The sequence below is a fragment of the Ursus arctos genome, unplaced genomic scaffold (genome assembly GCF_023065955.2).
Source record: "Ursus arctos isolate Adak ecotype North America unplaced genomic scaffold, UrsArc2.0 scaffold_16, whole genome shotgun sequence".
Classification (NCBI taxonomy): domain Eukaryota; kingdom Metazoa; phylum Chordata; class Mammalia; order Carnivora; family Ursidae; genus Ursus; species Ursus arctos.
Genome location: NW_026622830.1, coordinates 20275926 through 20303681, shown reverse-complemented (window position 1 = coordinate 20303681; position 27756 = coordinate 20275926). Strand labels below are relative to the sequence as shown.

General features: G+C 50.1%; 2 protein-coding genes across 3 annotated transcripts in view; both read left to right on the top strand.

Annotated features, from left to right (window-relative positions):
- ACTR5 (actin related protein 5) overlaps positions 1–963 on the top strand; it is a 38708-nt gene extending 37745 nt beyond the window's left edge. The window contains exon 9 of the mRNA XM_057312527.1: positions 503–963. Coding sequence (XP_057168510.1) covers positions 503–640 — 138 coding nt within the window. The 3' untranslated portion in view covers positions 641–963. The remainder of the gene's footprint in view (positions 1–502) is intronic.
- Positions 964–15189: 14226 nt separating this feature from the next.
- The window catches only part of PPP1R16B (protein phosphatase 1 regulatory subunit 16B), a 90775-nt gene continuing 78208 nt past the window's right edge, over positions 15190–27756 (top strand). For both annotated transcript variants that reach the window (XM_044385823.3, XM_026503500.4), the window contains exon 1: positions 15190–15280. The gene's annotated coding sequence lies outside the window, so the exon portion shown is untranslated. The remainder of the gene's footprint in view (positions 15281–27756) is intronic.

Genomic DNA, 27756 nt, shown 5'->3' with positions numbered 1-27756 from the left:
CATTCAGACATCTGGGTCGTATTCCATGATGTTTCGTGTCATGATTTATTTAATTCTTCCACTTCTGATGGCATTTGAATAGACCTGATTCTAAATTTATTCCATTACAAATAATGCTACAGTAAATATCCCTGCACACATGCATATTTGGAAAGGATTCACTCTACAAATGAAATTGCTAGACCAAAGGATGTTTTTTAAATGTTGACAGATGTTGTCAAATTACTGTCCAAAAACGGTACCAGTTTATACACTTTCTATAGGTATCTGCCCATTTTCCACACTGATCGATCCTGCATATTTACAACTTTAACATCTTTTTCTAATGCTCAGTATATTATATCTCATTGTGGTTTTAGTGAACACTTCTTTGGTTTCTGGTCATTTGTATTTTTTCTCTGCATTCCCCATTCATATCATTTACCTAGTTTGACATGGGATGTACCTTTTTTTTCGTATGGATTTTTTTTTTTTAAAGATTTTTATTTATTTATTTTGACAGAGACAGACAGCCAGTGAGAGAGGGAACACAAGCAGGGGGAGCGGGAGAGGAAGAAGCAGGCTTCCAGCAGAGGAGCCTGATGTGGGGCTCCATCCTGGAACGCCGGGATCACGCCCTGAGCTGAAGGCAGACGCTTAACGACTGCGCCACGCAGGCGCCCCTAAGAAGATATTTTCTAATTGTTTGTTGCCGGCATAAAGCAACAGCACTGATTTGCATCTCACAGCCCCCGAGAGCTCTCTTATTAGTGCCATGCTCCAAATGATGATCTGGTGGGTTTATTAATGTAGAAAATCATAGACCTTTCCAGTGTCATGTGGTCAACAGGTAATGAAGCAAGTCTTGCGATGTAGAATCCAGAAAGTGGGGAGAGGGAAACAGCACTGCAGAGGCTGGAGGAAAGTGAGGAAGCAGGATGGGAAAGAGACGGTCGAGAGAGACAGAGGAGCTGGGCAGACGGGGAAGCCTGGGGGTGTGTGCGGGGAGCAGCTGCTGGAGAAACGAGGGTTTGAGTAGGTCTTCCTGGGAGTTGTGTGTCTGTGTTCCCTTCGTGGTATTTGAGAAATAAAAGCGGAGTTCTGTGTAATGTTCTCGGGGACCATACTGTGCTTGCGTGACTACAGCGGTGCGATGGGACTGGACGCCTGGGATCCTGACTTCTTCCTGCTGCAGGCTCACGCTGACCAAGGGCGAGACCACGCGCCGAGAGTGAAGGGACTAAAGAAGAAAGAAAACAGGAAGGATACTGCTCTATTAATATAGTAGAATAAATAACTGAGACGCAAGGAGGCAGCATCACTGATTCTAGAATTGTGTGCTATCCTGAAAACATAATATGGTGATAAACGTACATCACATAAAGTTAAAATCTATCAGGCCCTTGATATTAAGTAGAGGATTATAGCAAAAAAGTAAAAGAAAAATAAAATAGTATATTTATCATTATATTTATTTTTATAATTTTAATTTATTTTGTATTATATTTATTATAATTATTATGATGCTGTTGTTGTAGCTTTCTAGATGGACGGATCTGGGCTGGAATTCTGGGTTCTCCACTCACAAGCTTTGTGAACTTGGGCAAAGAAAGGCAATTCCGGAGATTGAGAGGTCAGTGAAGAAGGCACACGTGGGACACAAACGTGCGCACTGGCTTATGACCTCGGGATCTCCAGGTCCCAGCTGGGACCCCCGAGACAGGTCCCGTGGCCGGGTCCTTCTCTGCCCGTGGTCTCTCATCCTCGGGTCCGCTCCAGTGTTCTGCACCAGGTGGCAGTGTTCCAAGAGAGACAAGCTTGTGCACACGTGCCTTTGGAACTCCTGCTTGTATCCCATTTGCAGACGTCCCACCTGCCACGGCAAGTCGCTCAGACAAGTCCCAAGTCCACGTGGGAGGGGGCCACACAAAGGCACGGATATGGAGAGGTGTGGTTCATGGGAGACTGTTAATGTGATAGCATTACAATGGAATGAACAACGTCATGTGCAAGGCATGCTTGGCCCTCAGCCCCTACTCACGAGCTCAAGTTGGACCTTCCTTGGAGCAGCCAGAGCATAAGCAGGTAAGACCAGCAAGTGGGGCTGGAGCTGGTGCGGTCCGAATTATTACAGGGGACTGTTGCTCTGATAGGAGGGTTGAACCAGGATTGGGGCAGCCCAGAGGAGGCCATCAGAGGCCCAGTAGGGCAAGAGGTGACAAACACAGGCTCTGGAACAGGCAGACCTGAGTTCAGGTCTTGACTGCCATTTACTTGTTCATGGCTCTGGGCGAGGAACTTCCCCGCTTTGGCCTCTTCATCTGTAAAACTGACCTCAGAGGCTGTTGTAAGAGTTAAATGAGATCAGTAGAACTTAGCTTGGCACAAAGAAGCGGTCCGTGAAGGGTAGTGGTTGTGGCCAGTGTGGCAGGAGTGCTGGTGAATAGAATGATGGTCAGTGATGACCGGGGACAGAGGGCAGGAATGCTCCGGGTGAGCAGTGAGCTCTGGATGGGTGAATGAGAGTGGCCTACTAGAGCAGGGCAGATGAGGGCGTCCCGGGCAGACAGAACATATTCAAAGACATGGGGGTAGGACGAGTCTGATGGGCTTACCAAACTGTGATGCCGTTGGAGCAACTGGAGGAGGGGGGCATGCAGACTGTGTTTTCCCAAGAGGCCATAGGACTCTCTCCCATCCCACATGCTCTTCCAACAGTGTGGCTGTTATGGGCTGAATTGAGTCCCCCCCAATTCATATGTCAAAGCCCTAGCCTTAGTATTTTGGAATGTGGAGAGAAGGGCTTTAAAAAGGTGATTAAGTTAAAATGAGGCTGTTAGCGTGGGCCCTAATCCAGTTGGACTGGTGTGCTGACAAGAGGAGATTTGGACACACAGAGACCCAAGGGGGAGGACACGGAGGGAAGACCGGGTGAGATCAGCAAGAGGGCCATCATCTGCAATCTAGGAGGAGAAGCCCAGGAGAAACCAGACCTGCTGACACTTTGATCTTGGACTTTTAGTCTCTAGAACTATGGGAAATACATTTTTATTGTTCAAGCCACTCAGTCTGTGGTATATGGTTGTGGCAGCCTTAGCAAATTACTGTAGTGACCTTGACGTTCCTCCAGTAGTGGAGGTCCATGTTCTCATCCCTTGAAGCTGGGTGGAAACATTCACACTTGAGCCAAGCTGCCATGCTGGCAGGAAGCCTGAGCTCACGTGGAGGGACCCCATGGAGAGACCCCATGTAGACATTCCTGTTGACGACCTTACTGAGGTCCCAGCTGACACCCAGCACCAGTCAGCACACACATGAGTGAAGATGCCTCCAGATGATTCCAGCCCCTAGCTGTTGAGTCACCCCCAACCCCGAGTCTTCCCAGCTGATGCCCCATATAGGTGGAACAGAAACAAGCTGTCCCTACTGTGCCCTTCCCAAGTTTGGGACCTACAGAATTTATGAGCATAATAAAATGGTTGTTTACCTCAACAAGTCTTTAGGTAGTTTGTTACACAGCACCATGAATTCCCAAAGGCTCTTCTAGAGCAGCTGCCAGGAGCCTGGCTCACTCCCATAAAGGCAAGGACCCCCTCTCTCCATCCAGTGCACTCCCAGCCTTGATGCATAGCTGTTGCTGCCACCTGGTGGCCAATGGAAAGAATGCAAGAACCGCTGTTCCCTTTTTTTTTTTTTTTGGTTTTGTTTTATTTATTTATTTACTTACTGATTTTAAATTTTACTTAATTGACATACAGTGCAGTATTGGCTTCTGGAGTAGAATTCAGTGAGTCATCACTTACATTCAACACCCAGTGCTCATCACAACAAATGCCCTCTTTAATACCCATCAACCATCCAGCCCATCCCCACCCATATCCCTCCACCAACCCTCTGTTTGTTCTCTGTCATTAAGAGTCTCTTGGGGTGCCTGGATAGTTTAGTCGATTAAGGGTCCGACTCTTGATTTCAGCTCGGGTCTTGGTCTCGGGGTCGTGAGTTCAAGCCCCATATTGGGCTCCACGCTGGGTGTGGAGTCTGCTTTAAAAAAAAAGTATTATAGCTTGTTTCCCTCTCTCCTTTTTTTCTTTTCCCTTCCCATATGTTCATCTGTTTTCTTTCTTAAATTCCACCTATGAGTGAAGTCATATGGTATTTGTCTTTCTCTGGCTGACTTATTTCACTCAGCATCATATCCTCTAGTTCCAGCCACGTCGTTGCAAATGGCAAGATTACATTCTTTTTGATGGCCGAGTAACATTCCATTGTGTATATATAATACAACTTCTTTATGCATTCGTCTGTCGGTGGATATCTGGGCTCTCTCCAGAGTCTGGCTATTGTTGATAATACTCCCTTTCTTTTTAAGAGGAACTTATTTTCACTCATTCTTTCATTCCACAGACATTCACAATCCCTGATGGTGGTGGGTCAAGTGTAGTTTTAAAAAGCATAATCTAACATTACTGGTTTTTGTATGTTTTTTACTTTGTTCATGAGATTTCATTTACAAGTCCTCAATCTCTTAAACTTTCTTCTAAAATCCAAAATTCTCTGAAAACTGAGAGGTTTTCATCAATTTATAAAAGCTCGCTCAGTAGCTAGACCTAATCTGAGCTGACATAAGGCTATGTGTCCTCTCTCATTAACATTTCACAGCAGAAATATTAGAGTTTGAATATGGCCTGATGCCCTAGACTCCTCTAGGGACATTATATAATAGAGGGCACTGGTTCTCAAAGTGTGGTCCCCAGACCAGCAGCATCAATGTCCACTGGAAACCTGTCAAACATGGAAATTCTCAGGCCCCACCCCAGACCTACTGAATCAAAAACTGTGGGATGGGATCTAGCCACCTGTGCTTTAAGGACCCCTAATAGTGATTCTGGTTCTTGGTTAAGGATGAGAATCACTGATCTAGAGTACATGCATCACATTGCATTTATAAAATCCAAAAGCCTGAATTCCAAAGCACATTTGGTCCCCATGGTTTCAGATAAGAGATTCCTTGGAGACTTGTATTTTGAAATTTGAAGTCACGTTAAAGGAACCCATGAGATTTTTATGTTTAAGAGGCGATGGGGGTGCCTGGGTGGCTCATTCCATTAAGGTTAATCGTCTGCCTTCGGGTCAGGTCATGATCTCTGGGTCCTGGGATCGGGCTCCCTGATCAACGGGGAGTCTGCTCTCCCTCTGCTCCCCCCGCCTTGCTCATATTCTCTTTCTCTCAAATAAATAAATAAATAAATAAATAAAATCTTTTAAAAAAAGAAAAAAGAGAGGGCAGTGATTCCTTGTAGGCATTGAGAAAGGGTGCTTAATAATAATAGCTAACTTCTCCTGAGTGGTTTTTTTTTTATTTTAATTTTTTAAAGATTTTATTTATTTATTTGTCAGAGAGAGAGAGAGCATGAGCAGAGGGGAGCTGCAGAGGGAGATGGAGAAGCAGACTCCCGGCTGAGCAGGGAGCCCGATGCAGGACTCGATCCCAGGACCCTGGGACCATGACCTAAGCCAAAGGCAGATGCTTAACCGACTGAGCCACCCAGGTGTCCCTTCTCCTGAGGGTTTATAACCTACCAGGCACTGTACCAAGTGCCTACACTCACCAAGTCCACACAATGAAAGTGGGCATTTTTATCATCCCCATTTTATGAATGGGAAAACTGAGGCCAGGGGAGTGAGCAATTACCAAAGCACAGAGAGGGCCACCAACAGGAGCCGTGGTCTCTAGTAGAGGGACACAGCCAACTCACATGGCCTTGTTTCTTCAGCACTCTGAGTCTTTCTGGCACCTCCCTTTGGCTAAACGCTACAAGAAGTCAGAGGACAAGGGAACCTCTATAGCGTAACCCACAGTGGTGCGGAGCAGGTGAAAGATGGAGAACAGGGGCCATGTTTCATATTTCTGTAGCATGTGTATGTGTCCTAACTGGTTGCTACCCTGTTTTTAAATACAGAACTATCACATTGCAAGTATCCATTTGCAACTTGCTTTGTTTTCTCACTCACCTTTTGTTTTCCAGATTTATCTATGTTGATACAGGTAGCTTTATTTCAGCTCATTTTCTCTGCTGTTTAGCATTCCATATTCAAATAGCCCTTCACTTACTGGTATCAATTCCCCTATTGGTGGATAGTTAGAATGTTGCCCATCTTTTGCTATTACAAATAAAACTACAATAAATATTCTTAGACTTCTCTTTTCCTACAGAGGTGGGAGTCTCTCTCCAGGCCAGGTGCTCCTAAAAGTGGAGTTGCTGGGGCACAGGACGTGGACATGCATATCCAACTTTTCCAAACAAAGCTAAATATTGAAGTGGTTGTACCAGTGTTTGGTTCCCCCGCCCCCTCCGGCTCCAGGGGTTCCTGTCATATCCCTGGCCTGTCCTTCACTTGAAAGGACTTTCTTTCTTTTTTTTTTTTTATGATTTTTTATTATGTTAGTCACCATACAGTCCATCCCCGGTTTCCGATGGAAAGCTTGATGATTCATTAGTTGCGTATAACACCCAGTGCACCATGCAATACGTGCCCTCCTTACTACCCATCACCGGTCTATCCCATTCCCCCACCCCCCTCCCCTCTGTAGCCCTCAGTTTGTTTCTCATAGTCCATAGTCTCTCATGTTTCATTCCCCCTTCTGATTACCCCCCCCCTTTCTTTATCCCTTTCTTCCCCTACCGATCATCCTAGTTCTTATGTCCCATAGATGAGAGAAATCATATGATATTTGTCTTTCTCTGCTTGACTTATTTCACTTAACATTATCTCCTCCAGTGCCGTCCGTGTTGCAGCAAATGTTGAGAATTCGTTCTTTCTGATAGCTGAGTAATATTCCATTGTATATATGGACCACAACTTCTTAATCCAGTCATCTGTTGCAGGGCATCTCGGCTCCTTCCACGATTTAGCTATTGTGGACATTGCTGCTATGAACATTGGGGTGCATATGGCCCTTCTCTTCACTACGTCTGTATCTTTGGGGTAAATACCCAGTAGTGCAATGGCTGGATCATAGGGTAGCTCAATTTTAACTTTTTAAGGGACCTCCACACTGTTTTCCAGAGTGGCTGTACCAACTTGCATTCCCACCAACAATGTAGGAGGGATCCCCTTTCTCCACATCCTCTCCAACAATTGTTGTTTCTTGCCTTGTCAATTTTTGCCATTCTAACTGGCGTAAGGTGGTATCTCAGTGTGGTTTTGATTTGAATTTCCCTGATGGCTAATGATTTTGAACATTTTTTCATGTGTCTGTTAGCCATTTGTATGTCTTCATTGGAAAAGTGTTCATATCTTCTGCCCATTTTTTTTATTTGTTTATTTGTTTCTCGTGTATTGAGTTTGAGAAGTTCTTGAAAGGACTTTCTTTGCCTCTCTGACAGCTGTCAAACTTTTCTCTCCTGGATGTTTTCCTTGCATTTCCCCAAGATTCCGAAGCCAAGCACCTCTCCAGCCAATCTCTTATGTGGGGATAAGCATTTTCCCTTCTCACTCAGGCTGTGCCTCTTCATCTTCCCAGCCCAGATTTCTAGAATTCCAAAAGCCCTTTCATCTCCTGTACAAGGCAGTAAGACATGAAAAGTGCCACCCGGGCCGTGGGTGTCACCACTTGGGACTGGAGAGCAACTTTGTTTGCCCTGCATGGCATCTGTCCTTCCCCAGAGGCAAAGAGTGACAGCAGCCAGACGGGCACAGAGTTGAGGCCAAGAACGGTAGCAACAACAGAACAAAAATCACGGGGAAGGAAACCTAGACCTGTCTGCTTTCCAAAATATTGCCACATTTCCCGGAGCTGCTTATTGAACCCTGCGGCGTGCTGGGACCGGTGATAGGTTCTTCGTAAACCCCTCCAACATCTTGTAAAGTAGGGTTATTTCAGCCGTTCCACAGATCCTCTCCGTGCGCATACGTGCCGGGCTTTGTTAGGCCCTGGGAATTCGGTGGCGGAAAAACAGACCCGGTCTGTGGTGCACAGCATCTGTATCAGCTTGTCAGGCCTGCCTTGACCAGGGACACACACCGGGAGCTGTTTCCTTACAGTTCTGGGCGATGGAAGTTCAAGATCAAGGTGTCAGCAGGGTTGGTTCTTCTGAGGCCTCTTCGGCTTGCAGCTGGCTGTCTTCTCCCATTGTCTTCTTTTCTTCTTTTAAAGATTTTATTTATTTATTTGACAGAGAGAGAGAGAGAGCGAGCGCATGTGCACAAGCAGGGAGAGGGGCAGGGGCAGAAGGGGAGAATCAGACTTCCCACAGAGCAGGGAGCCTGATGTGGGGTTCCATCCCAGGAACCTGGAATCATGACCTGAGCCCAAGGCAGATGCTTCACCGACTGAGCCACCCAGGCGCCCCTCCCTGTGTCTTCACAGTGTTTTGTCTGTCTTTAATCTCTTCCTCTAAGGACACTGGCCATATTGGGTGAGGGCCCGCCCATATGACCTCGTTTACCTTCATCGCCTCTTTCAAGGTCCTATCCCCAAATGTAGTCACATTCTGAGATCCTGAGAGTGAGGACGGCAACATATGAATGGAGGAGGGATGGGACCATAATTCTGCCCGTAACACTCTCTAATGGGAGCAGACATTAATCCAGGGGTGACAAAGGTAGGTCAAATTATAGCTGTGTTCCCAGGGGGCTGACTGAGAGGCTTCTAGGAAGCCTTCACTGAGGAAGTGACATTTGGGCTGAGACCTGAAAGAAGGGTGGGAGTTCAGCAGGGAAAGAGGGAAAGAGGGAACAGCAGATCAAGCAGAGGAAAGAGGGATGGCTGTTCCCTGCGGGGCACTGGGGAGTCTGAAAGGCGGCCAGGTTGTCAGAGGGGGTGTCTCCACGGATGGTGAAGCCCTGCATCAGGGAAAAATCACCTGGACACCCCTTAAAAACACAGATCCTGGGCCTCACTCCACGCCTACTGAATCTGATGGGGGCTCAGGAACCTCCTTCCCACTGTCCAGATTTTGTTATTTTGAAAAATATCAAACTTGTAGAGAAATCAAAAGCAAAGTACAAGGAACCCTTGGATGGCCTTCACCTAGATTCACCAATGGTGAACATTTTGGCACATTTCCGCTCTTCTTTCTTCCTCATTCACCCTCTCCTCGGCAGGCAGCCCCTAAGAATGAGGGAAGGACCTTTCCCCCACAACCACAATACCGTGATCGTAGCTCAGAGTAGTAACGTTGATTCAGTAATGGTATCTAATATAGAGACCGGAGTTAATTCTCAAAGGTCTACCACACTTCTTTTTTGGCTCTTTACTTTTTCAATCCAGGATCCAGTCAAGGTCCATGCTTTATATATATTTCTTGGCTGTGTCGCTTTAATCTCTTTTAATCTAGAATAATTCCCCATCTTTAAAAAAATTAACTTTTAAAAGAGAGTCTAGGCTTGTGGAATGGCCCACATTCTAGATTTGTCTAAATTGTCCTCATGGCTAAAATCAGGTTAAGTATTTTTGGCAAGAATATGACATAGACGATGTCGTGTATGTCATATTACATCACATCAGGGCACGCACACAATGTCAGGTTGTCCCATTCTTGGCCATGTTGGGTTTGATCATTTGGCTCAGGTGGGGACTTCTGGATCTCTCCATTGTAAAAGTCCATTTCCCCCTTTTTAATCAGTACAGAATTTGGGAGAGTGATCCTTTGAACCACGTGAATAGTCTCTTATCCGGCAACTTTTTACTCAGTGGCTCTGGTATCTGTTGATGGCCTTTGCCTCCTCAATTGTTATTGTATTGGTGACTGCACAGCGGCATCTGCATTTTCAATAAGTGCCCCAGGGGATTCTTTTACTCAGGAAATTCAGGAAACTCTGCTTAAATCAAGGTAAGAGATGCAGGAGCATGAGAGGTCACTATCCTGGTAGCTGCAGGCATTAACTAGTACCTGCCGTTCTTTAGAATCAGTTACAGTGCATATCCCGAGGCATATACTACGCCTAAGAATGAGGAAGAAGTGCAAAGGACAGGCCTGGGAAGCAGCATTTTAACACTCTCTTCCTCCCCTTCTCCTGCATAATTCGGTGCTTCCCAGACTTCGAGAAACACAGACTTAAGTAGCGATCCTTAGCCTGGCTGCACATTGCATTTTCAACTCACCTGGGGAGTTTTTGTGATCTGTGCGTATATGCCTGTGTCTAAAGGCAGGAGCCCCACCTCCAGAATCGGATTCAAATGCCCTGGGGTAGAGCCTGGCCAACAACCTTTTCCCAAGCTCCCTCCGTGATTCCAACATCCTGCCAAGGTTGACAGCCACTCACTGGGTTCCGAGGGTTCTCTGTAAACTGAATATAAAAATGAAAACCCATCTGTCCCCTCTCCCCGTCACCCTGAAACTCCCAGTGTTGCAGTTCTGAGCTCACCTGCCAGCTGAAAACATCTGGTGCCCCTCTACACCTCTATGGGGCTCCCACTGTGTGCACACGTTTCTGACTGTGCTCTTTGGGAAGCTTACAAAAGAAAAAGAGGTCAAAGAAAGGTCACTTCCCTCAAAAGCACGAGGACGTGGGAAAACACACACACACAAACACATGCAAGTCTTGCACAAAAGGATTTTCGCAAACCAGGAAACTGACCCTCTGGAAGGGGAAATGACCGCCCAGCGAGTTCACGGTGGAGCCAGGACCCTTACCCAGAAGGCCTTTCTACCCCCCCGCCCCCCCACCCCGGCTCTTTTTCACCTGAGCCTGTGCTGCACTTGCTGCACGTCTGTTGGGCCTGGCCAGCCGCCAACGTCTTCACCAGCCACCTAGCAGGGCTCCCTGGGGGCCAGGCATCGGACTCAGTGTTTGCTAAACGAATGAATGTAGCCGTCCCAACACCGGCCCGCTGGCTGGCATTAAGAACCAGTGGCTCAGATCACCTTGAAAATGAATCCCTTTGAGCTGGATTAGCTCATTTTCCCACAGACTCAGGAGTCTCTGGGCCTTTCTTCTTCTGGAGTCCTTGCTTTACATCATAACAACCATCTAATGCGCCCCAGCTCTACCTTCTGCGTCATGTGTATGTAACGATGAGTTCACTTGAGCCGGACTTGACCAGTAACACAAAAGTTATCGGAGATATTTAATTCTGTATTTGTAAACACCGATGTTTCAGATTTTATGTATGGGGACAACCCATTTATTTTTGGGTCCTCAAACATTTCCACTCATCTGTTAGAATGCTCCTTGGCCTTGGACTGTACCCTAATGTCTCACAGACTGTAGGTGAGCTCAGAATGTTCCTGCCTGGGGACAGAGGCTTGGAGGACACGGTCAGTGTTGCTTTCAAAGGACCGGTTGGCTTCTTTCAGGGAAAACTTGATTGCGATACAATTCGTATACCATACAATTCACCCATTTCAAGTGTACAATTCAGTGGATTCTGGTATATTCATAGGCGACCAATCACCACGTCAGTTTTGAAACATTTTCATCGCCCCAAGAAGAATCTAGTGTCCTTTATCAGTCATGCTCCAATTGCCCCCCCGCAAACCGTCTTCCAACTCCAGACAACCACTGATCTATTTTCTGTCTCTAGAGATTTGCCTCTTCTGGACATTTCACACCAGTGGGATCACGCAACCTGTGGTCTTGCGCCTGGCCTCTTGCACGTGGCACCATGTTTTCGAGGTTTATGCATGCTGTGGCACGTGTCAGTGCTCCATTCCTTTTGATGCGTGCTATGCAGAACCGCATTTTATTTGTCCGTCCAACGTTGGCTGGACATCTGGGTGGTCTCCACTTCGGGGCTCGTGTGAAGACGCTTCTCTGAAGGGTCACGCACACGTTTGTGTGCAGGTGTGCCTTTATTTCTCTCAGGTGCACGCCTACCAGTGGGATTTCTGGACCGTCTGGTAACTCTTGTTGAACATTGTGAGGACCTGGCAGACGGCTTTTGAAACCATTTTACATTTCCACCAGCGACGTATGAGCTTTCTCATTTCTTCACGTCCTTGCCAACACTTGTTATTGCCTGTCCTTGTGACTGTAGCCACCCTATTAAGTTTGAAATCGTGCCTCGTTGTGGCTTTGATTCACATTTCCTTGAGAGCTAATGATGTCGTGCATCTGCTCAAGTACTCCCTGGCCATTCAGATATCTTCCCTGGTGAACTGCCTCTTCAGACACTTTGTCCATTTTTTTCATTGTTATCTGCCTTTTTATTTTTATTTATTTTTTATTTTTTTAAAGATTTTATTTATTTATTCGACAGAGATAGAGACAGCCAGCGAGAGAGGGAACACAAGCAGGGGGAGTGGGAGAGGAAGAAGCAGGCTCCTAGCGGAGGAGCCTGATGTGGGGCTCGATCCCATAACGCCGGGATCACGCCCTGAGCCGAAGGCAGACGCTTAACCGCTGTGCCACCCAGGCGCCCCTGTTATCTGCCTTTTTATTATTGAGTTGTAAGGGTTCCTTATATATTCTAGATGTAAGACCTTATCAGATACACGGTTGGCAAATATTTCCTCCCATCTTGTGGGTTAGCATATTAGTTTGCTAGGGCTGTGTAACAAAACAGCACATTCTGGGTGGCTTAAGCGGCAGAAATTTCTTTCTCACAGTTCTGGAGGCTAGAAGTCCACGATCCAGGTGTCTGCAGATTTGGTTTCTTCCAAGGTTCCTCTCCTTGGCTTGTAGATGGCTATCTCCTCCACGTGTCTTCACGAGGTCTTCCCTCTATGTCTACATCCCTGATGTCTTTTCTTCCTCTTATAAGGACACTGGTCTTACTGGATTCAGGCCCCACACTATGGGCCTCAGTTTAACTTAATCACCTCTTTGGAGACCTTATTACCAAATACAGTTACATTCTGAGGTAGTGGGGGTTGGGACTTCCACATGTGAAATTTGGGGGGTGGAGGACACAATTCAACCCATAACAGTTCTCTTTTCACTTTCTTGATGGTGTCCCAACTTTTGTAGCACAGGAGTTTTTTGTTTGTTTTTTATCAAGTCTGACTCATCTATTTTTTTTGTGTTGCTTATGCTTTAGGTGCCATATCTTAAAAACAGTTACTTAATCCATGGTCACAATTCATGCTAATGTTTTCTTATGAGTGTTTTGCAGTTTTAGATCTTACATATCCGTTTGGTCTGTTTTGAGTTAATTTCTGTCTATGGTGTGAGGTAGGGGTCTGTCCTCCTTCTTTCACAGGTGGAAATCCGTTTGTCCCAGCACCATTTGTTGAAAAGACTATTTTTTCCCTCATTAAATTGTGTTCTCACTCTTTTATTTTTAAGATTTATTTATTTATTTATTTATTTATTTATTTATTTATCAGAGAGAGAGACAGCCAGTGAGAGAGGGAACACAAGCAGGGGGAGTGGGAGAGGAAGAAGCAGGCTCCTAGCAGAGGAGCCTGATGTGGGGCTCGATCCCAGAACGCTGGGATCATGCCCTGAGCTGAAGGCAGACACTTAACGACTGAGCCACCCAGGCGCCCCTGTGTTCTCACTCTTGTTAAAAATCAGTTGGTTGTAAGTGTAAGGGTTTATATCTGGACTCTCAGTTTTATTCCATTAATCAATATGTCTGTCCTTATTACCTATACTGCACTGTCTTGATTACTGTAGCTGTGCAGTAAGTTTTGAAATCAGAAAGCATGAGTCCTCCACCTTATTCTGAGTGCACTTGAACTTTTGGTATCAAACACGGTGAGAGGTGTGAATGAACAGTACAGCATGGGGATTGGGACCCATCCTCAAGGCTTCATGTCAGGAACACAGGCTCCAAGTTCGACACCTGCCTTGGAGAGATGGATTCCCACCCTCTTAGCCCACAGCTCCTCATGACAAATCAACAGAAGCATTCTGCAGAGAACAATGATCCCTTGGGTTATTTTAAACATCACTTTATGTCTTCCCTACCTGCTCTGCTCCCTAATTGCTCTTACTGAAAGTGTCATTCACAACTGGATTATTAATGAACTAAGAGGGAGCCGAGGGGGTGAATGAGGGAGGGGGGTTTCGGAGGACTTGGGGGGCCTGAGGACCTGGAACGAGGCCAGCCCTGAGGTTTGCACTTCCTCAAGAAAGGTTACTGAGTTTCCTTAGCCAGTAGGAAATCACTAAACTCAGGTTATACTGTCCACCTCAAAAGAACATTGCAAGTGTGTGATGACCCAGAGGAATTCTTTAAACCAGACTGCTGGGAGTTGAAATAACTGTGCACCACCCCAAAACTCCCCAGACTTAAACCTTGTCTGCACCCCCCGCTGGCTGGCCCTGGGCTGCCTAGGGCTCTAAGCTGAGGCTGAGAAAGCTCAGGAAACAAGGCCCTTTGTGGAGGAGAGAATTCTATTGTTCTAAAGCCAGTGTTCAGGGAGTGTGGATTCCAGAGAATGTTTTGGTATGGGGTTTTCCCTTTGTTAACTTTCTCTTCTCTTCCTGGGGGGTGGCAAGGGGAGTAGGGCTCTCTCTATGGCAACTTAAAAATAGTTAAATCCATTGTCCTGGGGGGGGGGGGGCGGGGAAGATGGTGCTCAGAGGGCTGGAGCCTTCAGCCCCATAAAGAGGCTTGAACTCGAGGATAGAAGGCACCTCGTCGTGTTTTGCTTTTCATCTTCACCGGTACATCTGCGGAGAGCAGCCCCCATCTACACCTCGGTGACAGACGTCAGCAGAGGTACGACCACTTCCTTCCTCCTGAGCTTCACCTCCTTTCTTTTAAGAAAGAGGAAGTGATACGAAGCCACGTTGCAGGCCACAGCCCCCAAGCTCCCACTAGTCTCTCCGCCTTCTCAGCTGGGGAACCTGCCCCCACAAACCTGTCCCCAGGGCAAGGCCTAGTTGGGCTCCTCCATCGACGTCCAAGGAAGCCTTCAGATTCAGGCTGCGCAGGCCCTCAAGGTAGGAGACCTGACTTTCTGGCACTGGTACTAATTCTGGGTGTCCTCGGGCAGGTTACTGCTCCCCTCTGGGCTTCATGACGCCCTTGCGTTGAATGGGAGCAAGAATACAGTCCCGGGCTTCCCCCTTTCCGCGTTTGTTGGTAGTGAGGGGGGAAGACCATCGGGAAGACTGGCGGTGTCCCATCGCCTTTGATTTCCCGCTGCTCAAAGGAGGAACCGCACCGACCTGGGGCGCCGGGACCCTTGCACGAGCTCCCTCGCCAGCCAGAGGAGCCGGGTGAGCGTGCCCACCCACTTCCCGCGAGCTCAGGCCCCGCCTACGGGGAGGAGCCGAGGGGCGGTGCGGAGGCTGGCGGCCCGGCTCAGCCAGCTTCTGTCGCCGCACGGGCAGCTGCGGCTCGGGGACGGACTGACAGAGCCAGGGCCGGAGCCGCTCGGGGCCGGGCTAGGGAGAGCGGGTGAGTTCCCCGGCGGCGCCGCCCCTCCCTGGCTGGACACGGCGGGGATGAGGATCGCGGCGGGGAGGTGGTCCCAGCCGCCGAAGGTCTGGCTGGGGGTGTGTGGGGCGCGTGGGCCAAGGGCCGGCGGCTGGAGGGAATTGGGGGAGGGGGCACTGGAACGGCGGGTGCCGGAAGCGCAGGCCGGGGAGTCGGGCTGGAGTGGGGGCGTTCTCCGGGTCTGGCGCGCCGACGACGAGGCCGGGGTAGAGGGCGCACCGGCGGGCTGTTGGCTGGGGCCGCCGTGGCCCGATCTTGGGGCAGCCTGTGGGATTTCGGCTGCTTCTGCCGGGGGTGTCAATCCCGGGAAGCGGGAGCCCCAACCAGCATCAAACAGCCTGGGCGCCCAGCCTCGGGGCCCGGCATGGGGGCGCCGCCCCCTCGCGTGGTGGCGCCAGGTCCCCGCAGGGAGCGCTCCTGCCCGGGGCGGGAAAGGTCCCCAGGGCAGGCGCCCCGCGTGCGGACCCGCCCAGCCGCCGGCTCCCGCTGACAGCGCCGGCTGGACCCGGGAGACCCCGCGTGCTTCTTCCCGGTGAGAGGTGCGCCCGGCCTCTCCAAAGGGCCGCGGTGCGCGGGCTGCTGGGTCCCCGGCGTCAGGAGCGCGCCTCTCCTCCCGAGTCCCGCGCCCTGACTCCGGCCGGAGGAGCGCCCCCGAGCGCCTGGGATGGGCAGAACCCGTGTAGCCCGCCCTGGGGAGGTCGCGCAGAGGGGTCTCCCCAAGGTCATCCGGAGCGCCCAGGCTGAGCTGCCCAGACCGCCCCGAGTGAAGAGCAGGGAGGGGGAGGCCCCCGCTGCCCGCCTCCTTCCCTGATGCAGACTCCCTCCCTCCTCCTCCTCCCCCAGTCCGGACCCGGCTTCGGGCGAGCTGCTGATGATGCAGCTCCCAGCCCGGAGCGGATGATTGAGCCTAGGCGAGCTTTGAATCCGGTGCTCCCGAGAGGGCCGCGCAAAGCCTGGGACCCGGTGCTCCCGGGCACCTCGGGAGCGGAGAGAGAGGTGGCTGCATAAGCGCTTCTCAGAACCGAAAGCCGAGCTGCTTGCGCGCCCATGTGATTGGATTCCACATAATGGGCCCCTGTTCTCGCTGTCAGAAGCGCCCACCAGCTCCCCGCGGCCCCGGGCACCAGGTGCCGCCTCTGAATCGCCCTCTGTGGAGGACCCAGGGCCCTGAGGTACCAGGCGCCCTTTCCCGCAGGGCTCTCCCGGGAAGGGGCCTGTCGTTAGCCGCCTGAACCCGCGTGGTACTTTCCTGTGTGCCCTGCCATTTCCCGTGGCTGGTGAGACACCGAGGGGGAAAACCCCTCCAGCTGGGAGGCCTGCCCCCTAGGCTGGTAATAAAGCCTCTTAGCTCAGCCAGTGACTAGCGCTCCGCTGGAGGGCAAGGCACTTGGCCTCTGGGAACCTCAGTTGCCTCTAGGAAATGGGGCTAATAATCAGGCAGTGGGCAGGGGTGGTGACGGGCCCCATGGGAAGTGCTTGGTGCAGTGGGGCAGGACAGGAGGAATGCTTCTAGGTAAATCCTGGAGCCTTTCATAATGGTTTTGAGTGGGGCGTGTCTCTTCTTTTAGGCGAGAGAAGAAGTGGAGTCCTGGTGGGTGGTTCTGCAGGGGCCAGGGGAGTTTCCACATCTTCTTCCCTCAGCTCTGGTCCTAAAGATCCAGCCTGCAGGCGGCTTGTGGGCCCTGGTGAGTCCTTTCAGCTCCCTGCCTGCGCACAGGGCAGTCCCACACACATCCCCCCGCCCCTCCCGCCCCTTCTCTCCCACCTGCCACCAGGATGGTGGAGGCAAGATATCACCCAGGCTACTCTGGACATTCAACTTTGCACTTTTCCGTCAGTTGGAGTGTACCCAACAGTGTCCCTCACCCTGAAACCTTTCTGAACCCTCTCCTGGTCCCAGCCCCTGGGGTGTCTCCTTCAGGAAGACCAGCTGATCCTTCCTATCCCTCTCTCAATCTCTTCACACTGGGATGTTCACCTGAGTGTTCTCTGGTTAGAGTGTTGGGGCTCCTTGCCTCCTGCTGCTCTCTGGACCTCCCCTGCATGCACTGAAGGACATGTAGGCAAGGCCAATGTCTGCTCAGACTTCATTCTGGTACTTGGTGCTGGAGTGAAGGTTAAATTCTAATCTAGCCACTAAGTCTGTTTGGGAGCCTGAGAGGTTGGGGGGAAGAGGATGCTGACCCAGGAAGGTGGGATTTACCTCCGAGGCAAGACCCTTGCTGCCCAGCCCATTTGGGCTCTGTGGAAACTAGGGCCTCGGGATCTTCTCAAAACCAGCTGCATCCCCAGAGCACCCTTTCTCTGGCCAAAAGAGGTTGCAGCTAGCCTGGTTTTGCAGATAGCAGAAGGCGCATTCCTGGGTTCATGCGCTGGGCTTGGACCCTCAGGCACCCCACCCAGCCTTGTCCCCTTCCCCCAACTAGCTGCCCCAGTCTGCACCCTGCCTGCACCCAGGACTTGAACCATTTGGTGTATAGTAGGTCCCACCGGGCATTTTTCCAGCAGATACCAGGATAGCCTTCTTTCCCTGAGCACATCTTAGAGAACGGGCTCAAGGAGAGCTTGGACAAGCCCGCCTCCTACAGAAAGCTCCGAAGTATGAAGAGCAAGGGCACCAGACAGGTCTGGTTCAAATGATAGCTCTATACTTAAAAGCTCTGTGACGCTAGGTAAATTATTTACCCTCTCTGAGTCCTGGTTTTCTCATCTGTAAAATGGGAGCAATAGTAATATCTACTCCGTGGGGTTGTGAGGCTTCTGTGAGACCGTAATGCATAGAAAGTGCTTAGTACAGCACCTGGCGTGGGCAGGAATGCAGGAAGTGATTATCGTCACCAGCACCACCATTTCCTCCTTTGCACTGGGCTGTCAGAGGTCCCACCGCCTCCAGTCTGGGGGAGTCAGACCTCTTCTGCCTCTCACTCTCAGGAATGGGGAGGCCTCTCGGCCAGGGAGCCCTGACTCCTGGGATCTGGAGTCCAGCATGAGCCTGTCCCCAGGAAGTCTGTGAGCTAGCCTCTCTCATCAGGCTGCTGTTTTTCAGGATTTGTGGATTCATTCAAGCGATGTTTACCCCATTCTAGACCTTGTGCTTAGGACGGGATTTCAAGATGAATCAAGCAGCTCTCAGGGCCCCCTCTGCGAGAGAGAGGCTGGCCTGGAACCCAGTAGCAAGGACAGTGTGGGAGAACAGCTTGACTGGCAAGGAGAGGCGTGAGAGTAGAGCGGCGGATGGACAGGTGGCCCCGGGCCGGCAAACCCAGGTTTCACTCCTGAATCTGGCACCTTGCCGCTGGGGGGTGATGGGCAGATGCCTGGCTGAAATACTCAGCTCAGGGCCCTTTAGATATTAATCAGAGCTTTGCACATGTTGGTTGCTATTATTACTGGTCTATGATGACCAATAACAGGTGGGCCAACTTTGCTGTGGGAGCACAGTTGAGGCCTTCAGAGACAATTTTCCAGGTGGCGGGTAGTAGAGGGGCGGGCAGGCTGAGCAGAGAGAGCAGCTTGTGCAAATGCACAGGGGCTCGGAAGTGCACGGTGTCTCCGAGAGCAGCGGGCAGGAGTGGCAGCTGGAGCACTGTCACCATAGGGCGTGACGGAGGCAGGGGCGGCAGGCGAGGCCAGGGAGGTGGGCAGAGGCCAGCCTGCCAAGGGATCCCAAATGATTAAACACTCGCTGATCCGAAGCAGGCCCCCTGCTGCCCGTGGAGGGTTGTCTGACTGCACACCGGAGGAAGTCTAGGATTAACTTCTGCATGAGAGGGAGGGCTGGCCTGGGCTTCTCTGCCAACACGGTAACTGTCCCTTCCTCCTTCTCCCAGGAAAGCATGGAGAGCCTCTCGTTCTTCCCGAGATGCTTTTCCTACTTCTGCACCTGTTTTCTCTCTTCCTGGGACTCAGTTTCTTATCTGAAGGAAGGGGATGTGGGTGGAGGAAGTGTTGTGATTTGGCTCCTTATTGATTATAATATTGTACCAGGTGCTTTCCAAGTCACTGTCCAAGGTCTTTGCTTGCATTGCCATGGAATCCTCATAGTGACTTACTGAAGTGGATGCATTTATCCCCGTTGCACAGAAGGGGACACTGAGGCACCGAGGGTGAGGCAATTTGCTAAAGGTCATGCAGCTCATAAGTGGCAGGATCTCCTGTGTGGGGGTCTCTGAAGCTGCTATGTGCTGTCCTGTACCACTTCACTGATGCCTCTCCTAAATATCTAAAGCTGATTGCAGAACGTCTGACTTCTTCACTGTGTACCGTTGGATGCTGGACAGTAGGCACCTTGGAGATGGGTCATGGTAGGGTGTGCCCTGGGAACCTGGACACTGCCCCATTCTCTCCCTGCCCCGATTTTTGGGGAGGCCCTGGGGGCAGGCACTTGGCAAAGGGGAGGAGGTGTTCCTGCATGTCTCAGAGTTCAGGGCAGCATTCCTCGGGCCCGCAGGGTCCCCCAGATGTGTCTTGAGGCAGGCAGTTTGCAACTTGATGGATGTGGCAGGTGGTGGTTGAGTTCCACTGTGACCCCCAGGAAGGAATGAGCCTTTTATGATGGCTAGTCAGAGCATCACATGGCCCTACCTGTTTTCAGAAGGCAAAGGCTCAAATTTCCTTTTCCATAGGAGGCAGACTTTAGGTTCAAATCTCAGTTCTGCCTTCCAGTGGCTTTGGGGCCTTGGGCGATTTCTTCACTTCCTTGAGCCTCAATTTCTTTATCTGCAAATATTTGCACACACACACACACACACACACACGCACTATTCAGCGCTTTCAGAAAGATCTGTAATCATACAAAGAATATCTGGCTTCCGTGTCATAGAGAACATTGGTGTAATATCCACGACATTGACCTCCATGGTACCTACCATAATTGTGATGATCTGGTTATTTGTGGTCATTACTCTTTTAGTCTGTCTCCTCCACTAGACCAGTGGTTCTCCCCTGGGAGCAGTTTGGTCCCTAGGAGCCCTTTGGGAATATCTGGAGACATTTTTGGTTGTCACAACTGGGGAGGTGCAGAGGGGGAGGCTGCTACTGGCAGCTGGTGTGCACGGGCCAGGCAGGGCTGCTGCTCTGTTTTTTCCATTGCACAGGATGGCCCCTTACCACAAAGAACCACCCGATCCCAGATGTCAACAGTGCCGAGGCTGAGAAAAGTTGCACAGGACCACGAGCCCCGTTAGGTCAGTGACTATGTCTAATTCATTTAGCTCTGTGTCCTCAGTTGCACAGCGTGAAGCCCGGTACACGGGAGACAGTTGATATGCTTTAAAGGGATGAATGAGGACTTGGAAGGCCTTGTGTCCCCTGGAGTCCCAGAGGTTTGGCTTGTAGGACATTTTGAATGGGCAGAAGAGATTTAGATGAACCTGAATGGTAAACGGCCAATTGGTAATTCCGGCCAAAGAAATTCCGACCCAGCTATTTTCCTTCCCAAGCAGGTGCTGGGGGGGGGGGGGGCGGGCAAATGATCATGGCCACAGTCACCAGTGCATTCTGCTCATGTGGATACGGGACCCACCTTTATCTGGACAAGCAGGCTGGGGCAGGGGAACGTAGGTGCTGACAAGGAACGCCCTGTCAGCTGGGCCCTTGGGATTTGCCAAGCTGGGGCACAGCTGCTGTTGCCTTCCTGTTTTTCCCTTTCTGGTGGAATGAAGGAAACCCACTGAATGGCTATTTTTCCACTGACATTTACAGCAATGTGATAGGCCTTGGATTAATGAGGTCAAGCTCCAGTGTGAAATCTGCCCGATAACTTGAAGCCAGGCCAACAGGAAGACGTGGCTTGTTTTCTTTGGGCCATTTGATGTCTTTGGATGGCTTTGGCCAGGGAAGCAGGGGTCACAACTCTGTACAAAAGAAGGGAATGTTTCATGCCCCAGAATTATAGAGGCTGGAATTGTTGTCTCTTTTTCAATTTACCGGGAAGGTTTATTTTAACGGGGACTCAGGAATAAGTAACTTGTTTGAGCAGAGGTTTACCGTGGGCCCCAGCTGCTACTAAGTATGGATCTGGGCTGTGAAAGCCTGTTTTTCTGGAGCTCTCTCTGGGACTTTGAAAAAAAAGATTGGCCCCACAGTGTGCTTGGACAGGTTAGTTAGAACTAATGCGGATGGGGGAAGGGATCTTGGACATATGCCTCCAACGTGCTCACGAATCATCTTGGGGTTCCTGTAAGATGCAGAACCCCATTCAGTAGGTCTGAGTCGTTCCAGTCTGCGTTTCTAACAAGCTCCCAAGGGGGAGCCATCCACTGGCTTGTGAACTGCACTTCGTGTAGCAAAGGTCTGGGAACCCCACGTCTACAGGTGAGGGGTCCCTGGTGTAGCCCGCATAAACACAGAGGCATTCCGCTTGTTACGCCTCTCGGCCCAGCCATCTGCCGTGCTGGCAGTCTCACAGAGGCACGTGTTTATTGCTTCTCTTCTGTGTGCCCAGGCCTGGGACCAAACATGGAAGCGAGGATGCACGTTCCCAAAAGCAGGAAGAGGGGTGGGGGACAGCTAGTGCTTCCAGCAATGGGCGTCCAGGGACACGCTGTTCCTGGGTCAGCTGATCACTGGGGGCCTGTTTAACATACAGATTCCTGGGTCCTAGCCCAACCCGCCTGTATCAGAACCCACCGGGCCCTGGGAATCTGTATTTTTAAAAAGTGGGCCAGGCTGGCGGAGGGGAAGCTGGCAGGAAGCGGCGGCGGCGCGTGGAAGTGCCTTGCTCAGCAGGTGCGGTATGGAAAGTTGTAGAGTTGTGTACTGCTCTGTGGCACCCAGCGGAGGGAGGGGCCGAAACCTAGCCTGCTCCGCTTGCCAGGCTCTGCACCCTGCCAGGTTGCATCTGTCTGGAAGGAAAGGCATCTTTTTCATAATAGTAATAATAATTGTCAACATTTGGTACTGATTATGAGCCAAGCACTGTTTATTGAACCCTTTTAGTCTTCCTGGCAAAGTGTAGAGGTGGCATTACTGCTACCCTGATTTTACTGCTAAGGAAAGTGAGGCACAGAGAGGTTCAGTGACTTACCCCAGGTCACACAGCCATTAAGTGCTGGAGGCAGGGTTTGAATACAGGACATCTGGCTTCAGCGTCCTTGCACTTAAATCATTATACCCTCTGGCTTTCCTTTGGGGCAAAAGTGCTGTTGTGCTTTGTGGGGCTGTCCCGACTCTGAAGGAGTGTCTTTTTCAATTTCTTTCCAAGATCAGGGAAAGGCTCACAGTGACCTTGGCTGCTCCTGGAGTTAGACCTGGGTTTGATTCCCCACCTCTACCACTTCCTCCAATCTTGAGCAAGTTACTCACTTCACCTCACTGAGCCTCAATCCCCCATGTGTAGAGTAAGAATAATAATAGCATGAGATGATGTGATTAACCATTTAGCTCCGCACACAGGACGTACTCGATACATATTAGCAATAGCTATTACATCAGTATTGGCCTGGGTGAGGATCGATGGCTTGAGAGCAGAGGGGATAGGTGTGCAGAACCCTGTGTCATTTATGTCCCTGGAGGCCGAGCAGGGGTTGCTTTGCTCACCCAGGTTACTTACTTATGTCTGTGACTTACCTAGGCATCCTTCGCCTTTGCTTCTTGGCCCTGGTTGGAGGCCCCATGTCCATGCCAGCCTGGTGAGTTCTCAGAATTTCTTGGCTCCCAGACTGATTCAGAGTCTCAATCAGAACTGGCCTTATTTCCCCTCCTCCCAGAGCAAGTAAAAGGCATGCGTGCTCACACTTACTTTCTTCAGGGCTCTTGGTCCTTCTTGGTGACTGTCCCTGTCTCCAGGCTCCCTTCTGGAAGTCTGTAGACATCATTGGCTCCCCCATGAACTGGACAGAGTGCCAATGTTGCCTTATAGACATTGCCTATTACCTTATAAAAAAAAATAGGGAAGATTTTCTCCCAAATTTCATTAGTTTTCTTCTTTCACATATAAAGCCAAGCTTTTGGTTTTTTTATTGCTGTATTTTATGCTTTTTAATTACGAAAAGAATACAAAATCATTATTAGCATCCAAACAGCACAGAAATGTGGAAAACAGAAAGTAAAATGTCCACAGCCTTCATCCCCAGCCACTCATTTCTTTTCCCCAGAAGGAATCCCTGGATTTTTTTTTTTTGAATCTTTCTATAAATTTCTTATATACATACAAACCCATATTCCTTTACGTGTCTATCCTTTTTTCTCTTTAACACACCTCTACAGCACTCTTGTGAAACCTCCTTTCTCCGCTGATTTATCGGAGCACATGTCGACACGTAGAGGTACACAGGTCGGTCTTGAGGGCTGCGCGATATTGCAGTAATAAACATGTGTCATATTGGATTTTCTAGTTCTTCATGACAGTTAAGATTGTTTCCAGTTTTTTCCTTCTGCAACTCTGGTGCTGCCGTATCCCTCGGGTGTGGACTATCTCTTTGTCCACTGGCATGAGGTTATCCCTGTGGAAATTTCCCTGCAGTTTGAACTTGATGGGCACCATCAGATTGTCCTCCCAAGAGTCTAGACCACTTTCTATTCCCTCAACAGTGTGTGCGAATGCCTCTTTCCCCACCCCCTTCTCCAACACCGCGTGGCAAACCACTTTGATTTTTGCCGGTCTGATAGGAATAAATTGAAAAGACTGTTTCTGAGTCAGGTGCCACATTAATTCAGATTTTATAACCTTTTAGACGGTGCCTACATAAGGATTGGTAAATATTCAAGAGCTGCATTTTACCTGGCCCTGTGCTTGGAATTAGAGAGAGCAAATTAAATGAAGCCGGTCTCTGCTCTCAAGTTGATCCTTGTCTCCTGCAGACACGTGGAAAAATCAAATCAAAACAAAACAGTGCGGTTCAAATGTGCCAGAGGAATGCGTAAGCTAAGCTAACTCTTGCTCGGTAAACTCTATCTTCATGAATATCACGCATGAATTTGTAAAATACAGTATATACTGTGTCCTGGGGGGAGCGGTGGGCGTACTTGAATCCATTTTCAAAAGAAAATGACTTGGTTAGAAGCAAAACAAATCCTGCAGCTTACCCCTAGTGGGGAGAGCAGAAGAGGTGGGCAGTTAGGAAGTGGGGGGGGGGGGACAGGTGATTTTCAGACAGGCACTTTGGTGGTTTCTGGATTTACTAATGGAAACGCATTAGTCCAAGGAAGGTGGAGCAGAAACCCGGCTGAGTTTGTAGTGCTCATTACGCATCACTCACACCGGGGCAAATGTGTACGTTAGTCCAGAAACAGTGAGCGCAGAGGAGCAGAAAGCTGGATTTGAACGCACAACCGTGGCCCTCACAGAGACTGGCCATGCGTGGCAGGAATAGGTGGTTCCCCCAGGGGTCACAAGGAGGCGAGCTCCGGACGGTGCCCGCTGTAGGGCAGATGCACAGAATGGGTGTTCAGTGAATGAGAGGACATCGAAGATGTCTCTGTCTCGTAAAGGGGCCTCCTACTCAAAGAGAACCAATTAGAAAGGGTATGATCACTTTATCTACCCACGTGGGGGGAGCCATGCCTTAGCTGTGCGTTTTCTTTGGACCACTGTCCTGATATCTCTTCATTCTCTTGGGACGGCTTAAGAACAATACAACACAGGGAACAGTTGAGAAGATCTGAAACTTCTGTGCAATGAACATGAGCATCATTTTACAACAGATCACACAGAGTGTGATGGGGCACACAGAGCCCGCTGGACGGCATTCAGAGTGGGCGCACACAGAGCCCGTTGGACGGCATTCAGAGTGGGCGCACACAGAGCCCGCTGGACGGCATTCAGAGTGGGCGCACACAGAGCCCGCTGGACGGCATGCAGAGTGGGCGCACACAGAGCCCCCTGGACGGCATGCAGAGTGGGCGCACACAGAGCCCCCTGGACGGCATGCAGAGTGGGCGCACACAGAGCCCGCTGGACGGCATGCAGAGTGGGCGCACACGGAGCCCGCTGGACGGCATGCAGAGTGGGCGCACATGGAGCCCCCTGGACGGCATGCAGAGTGGGCGCACACGGAGCCCGCTGGACGGCATTCAGAGTGGGCGCACACGGAGCCCGCTGGACGGCATGCAGAGTGGGCGCACACGGAGCCCGCTGGACGGCATGCAGAGTGGGCGCACACGGAGCCCGCTGGACGGCATGCAGAGTGGGCGCACACGGATCCCCCTGGACGGCATGCAGAGTGGGGGCACACGGATCCCCCTGGACGGCATGCAGAGTGGGGGCACACAGAGCCCGCTGGACGGCATGCAGAGTGGGCGCACACAGAGCCCGCTGGACAGCATGCAGAATGGGCGCACACAGAGCCCACTGGACAGCATGCAGAGCTGAAAAGAGACCGTGAAGCCAGGGGCAATCCTATGCTGCCCCTCCGTGGAAGGCAAGGCAGGGGCCTGGGGGCTGTGTCCAGGCCCTCGGTATGCCCCCACGTCCCCCATCAGCCTGATCTGTTCTGTCTGGTTTGATTCTCCAGCACTGGTTCCAAGCCAGGATCACTCCTTATGACCCAAGGATGGAATAATCTCAGCGAATTTTCAGTCTCTGGGTCTCCTGTCTCCTGTCCACCATCTCCCAGGAATACCTACTACGTGTGGGGGTGGCTGAGTGGTGGGATGTGAAGGTGGATGACGTATTCTCTTGCCTTTTGAGAGCATCTGGTCCAAGCGAAGAGGCAGATCTGAAACTAACAATTACTACAAAGTGTTGAGCACCGCTGGAGAGAGTGGTCACGTGCCTTGGAACTGGAGAGGAGGAGAAAGAAACCCATTTGGCACAGGGCAGATAAAGAACAACCCGGAGGGAAGAAAAGGAGCATTGAGACAATACTGTGTAAATGAGACAAGGCGAGTGTTGAGCACCGTGCCTGGAAAGCACTTAAGGGATGAGAGATACCATCATCCCAGCACTTGTACCAGCTCTCAAAGAACGAGGAGTATGCCGGGTAAAGGGAAAGAAGGGTATTGCCATCCCATGGAACAGAATGAATGAAGGTGAGGAGAGTGGGGTATGTGGTGTCGTGAAAATTGTGTGGGCTTCGTAGCAGAGAAATCTAAGTCTGTGTCCCAGTCCTGGTTCTGCCACTTTCTAATTGTGACTTTGGGACGTCAAGATGAGCCTCCATGTCCTAATCTACCAATTGGGGATCATCCTATCTGTTTTTAAAGGCTGATTGTGGGGATTAAAGTTAATTTGCGTGTGGTAGCTGGCACATAGCAGAGCCTCAGCATATGGGGGCTACCATTGTGGAGGCGTGAAACCATCAGTCTGGTTCAGCGTAGCTGGAAAATGGAGCGTTAGCCGGTTGGGGACGGGGAGGGAGGTTGGGATGGCCAGAGAGAAAGCTAAAACGTCAAGGCCAGATACCGGATGGGCTGGACGGTGACGCTGAGGAGTTTGGACTTGACTCTGGAGACAATGGGGAGGATTAAAGCCTTCCTTATGAGGGAAATCCTACAGGATCAGACCTAGTTTCAGAATGAACACTCTGCCAGTGGGGTGAATGGTGGATTGGAAGGTGAAGAATGGAGGTGAGGGAACCACTTTGGGAAATGCTGCATTCCACCATCCTGTCTTGGCAGCCGGCGGCTTGCATTAGCCTAGAAGAAGTTCTAGTAAGTCCTGCAGTCAGGCACTTTCTGAAGAGGCCGATTAGGGCAGTGAGTAAAAGCATGGGCTTCGGTGTCAAGGCCAATGTGGATGTGAATCCTAGCCCTGTTGCCTACTGGCTGTGTAAACTTGGCAATTACTTAACCCCACTGAGTTGTAGTTAACCCTTCTGTACATGACGGTTAACAGTACCTTCCCCACAGGCTTGCTGTGGTGATAAATGTGGTGGTGTCAATAAAGCATCAGCTTTGCTCTAAGAATTCAGTAGGTGCTCAACAAAAGCTGATAATTAGAATTTTTTAAATGACATATTTGATCATGAAACCCTTTCTCTATGTAACACCTATTCTCCATCCCTGGAGCTACTGGTGTTCTACAGAAAACACCTTGCTTTAGACTTTTCTGGAGAAACAGCAGCACTTTTTGCTCCAAGAAATAGTAAGGAGCATTGCCAAGTTCTAACAGTGGTTCTTGGATGAACATGAAACCCAACTGGGGAGCTTTTAAAAATGTCAATGCCTGGCTGCACCCAGAACCAATTAAATTAGAGGTGGGACCCACACATCAGTGTTTTTTCCTAATTTTAACGATTTATTAAAGTAAAACAAATATAGGAAAGTATGCAGACCTTAAATGAATGAATCCTTCACAAACTGAACATGCCCACATAGCCCATATCCTGCTCAAAAAACAGAATATTACTAGTAAGCCTGCGACCCCTTTTATGTCCCTTTGCAGAAGCTCCTCCACCCCCAAACCATGATCCTGATGAATGTTAGAAGCATTTTGCCTACTGTTGAATTTCACACACGTGGAACCGTATAGTATGCTTCGTTGTGTGTGTTTGGCT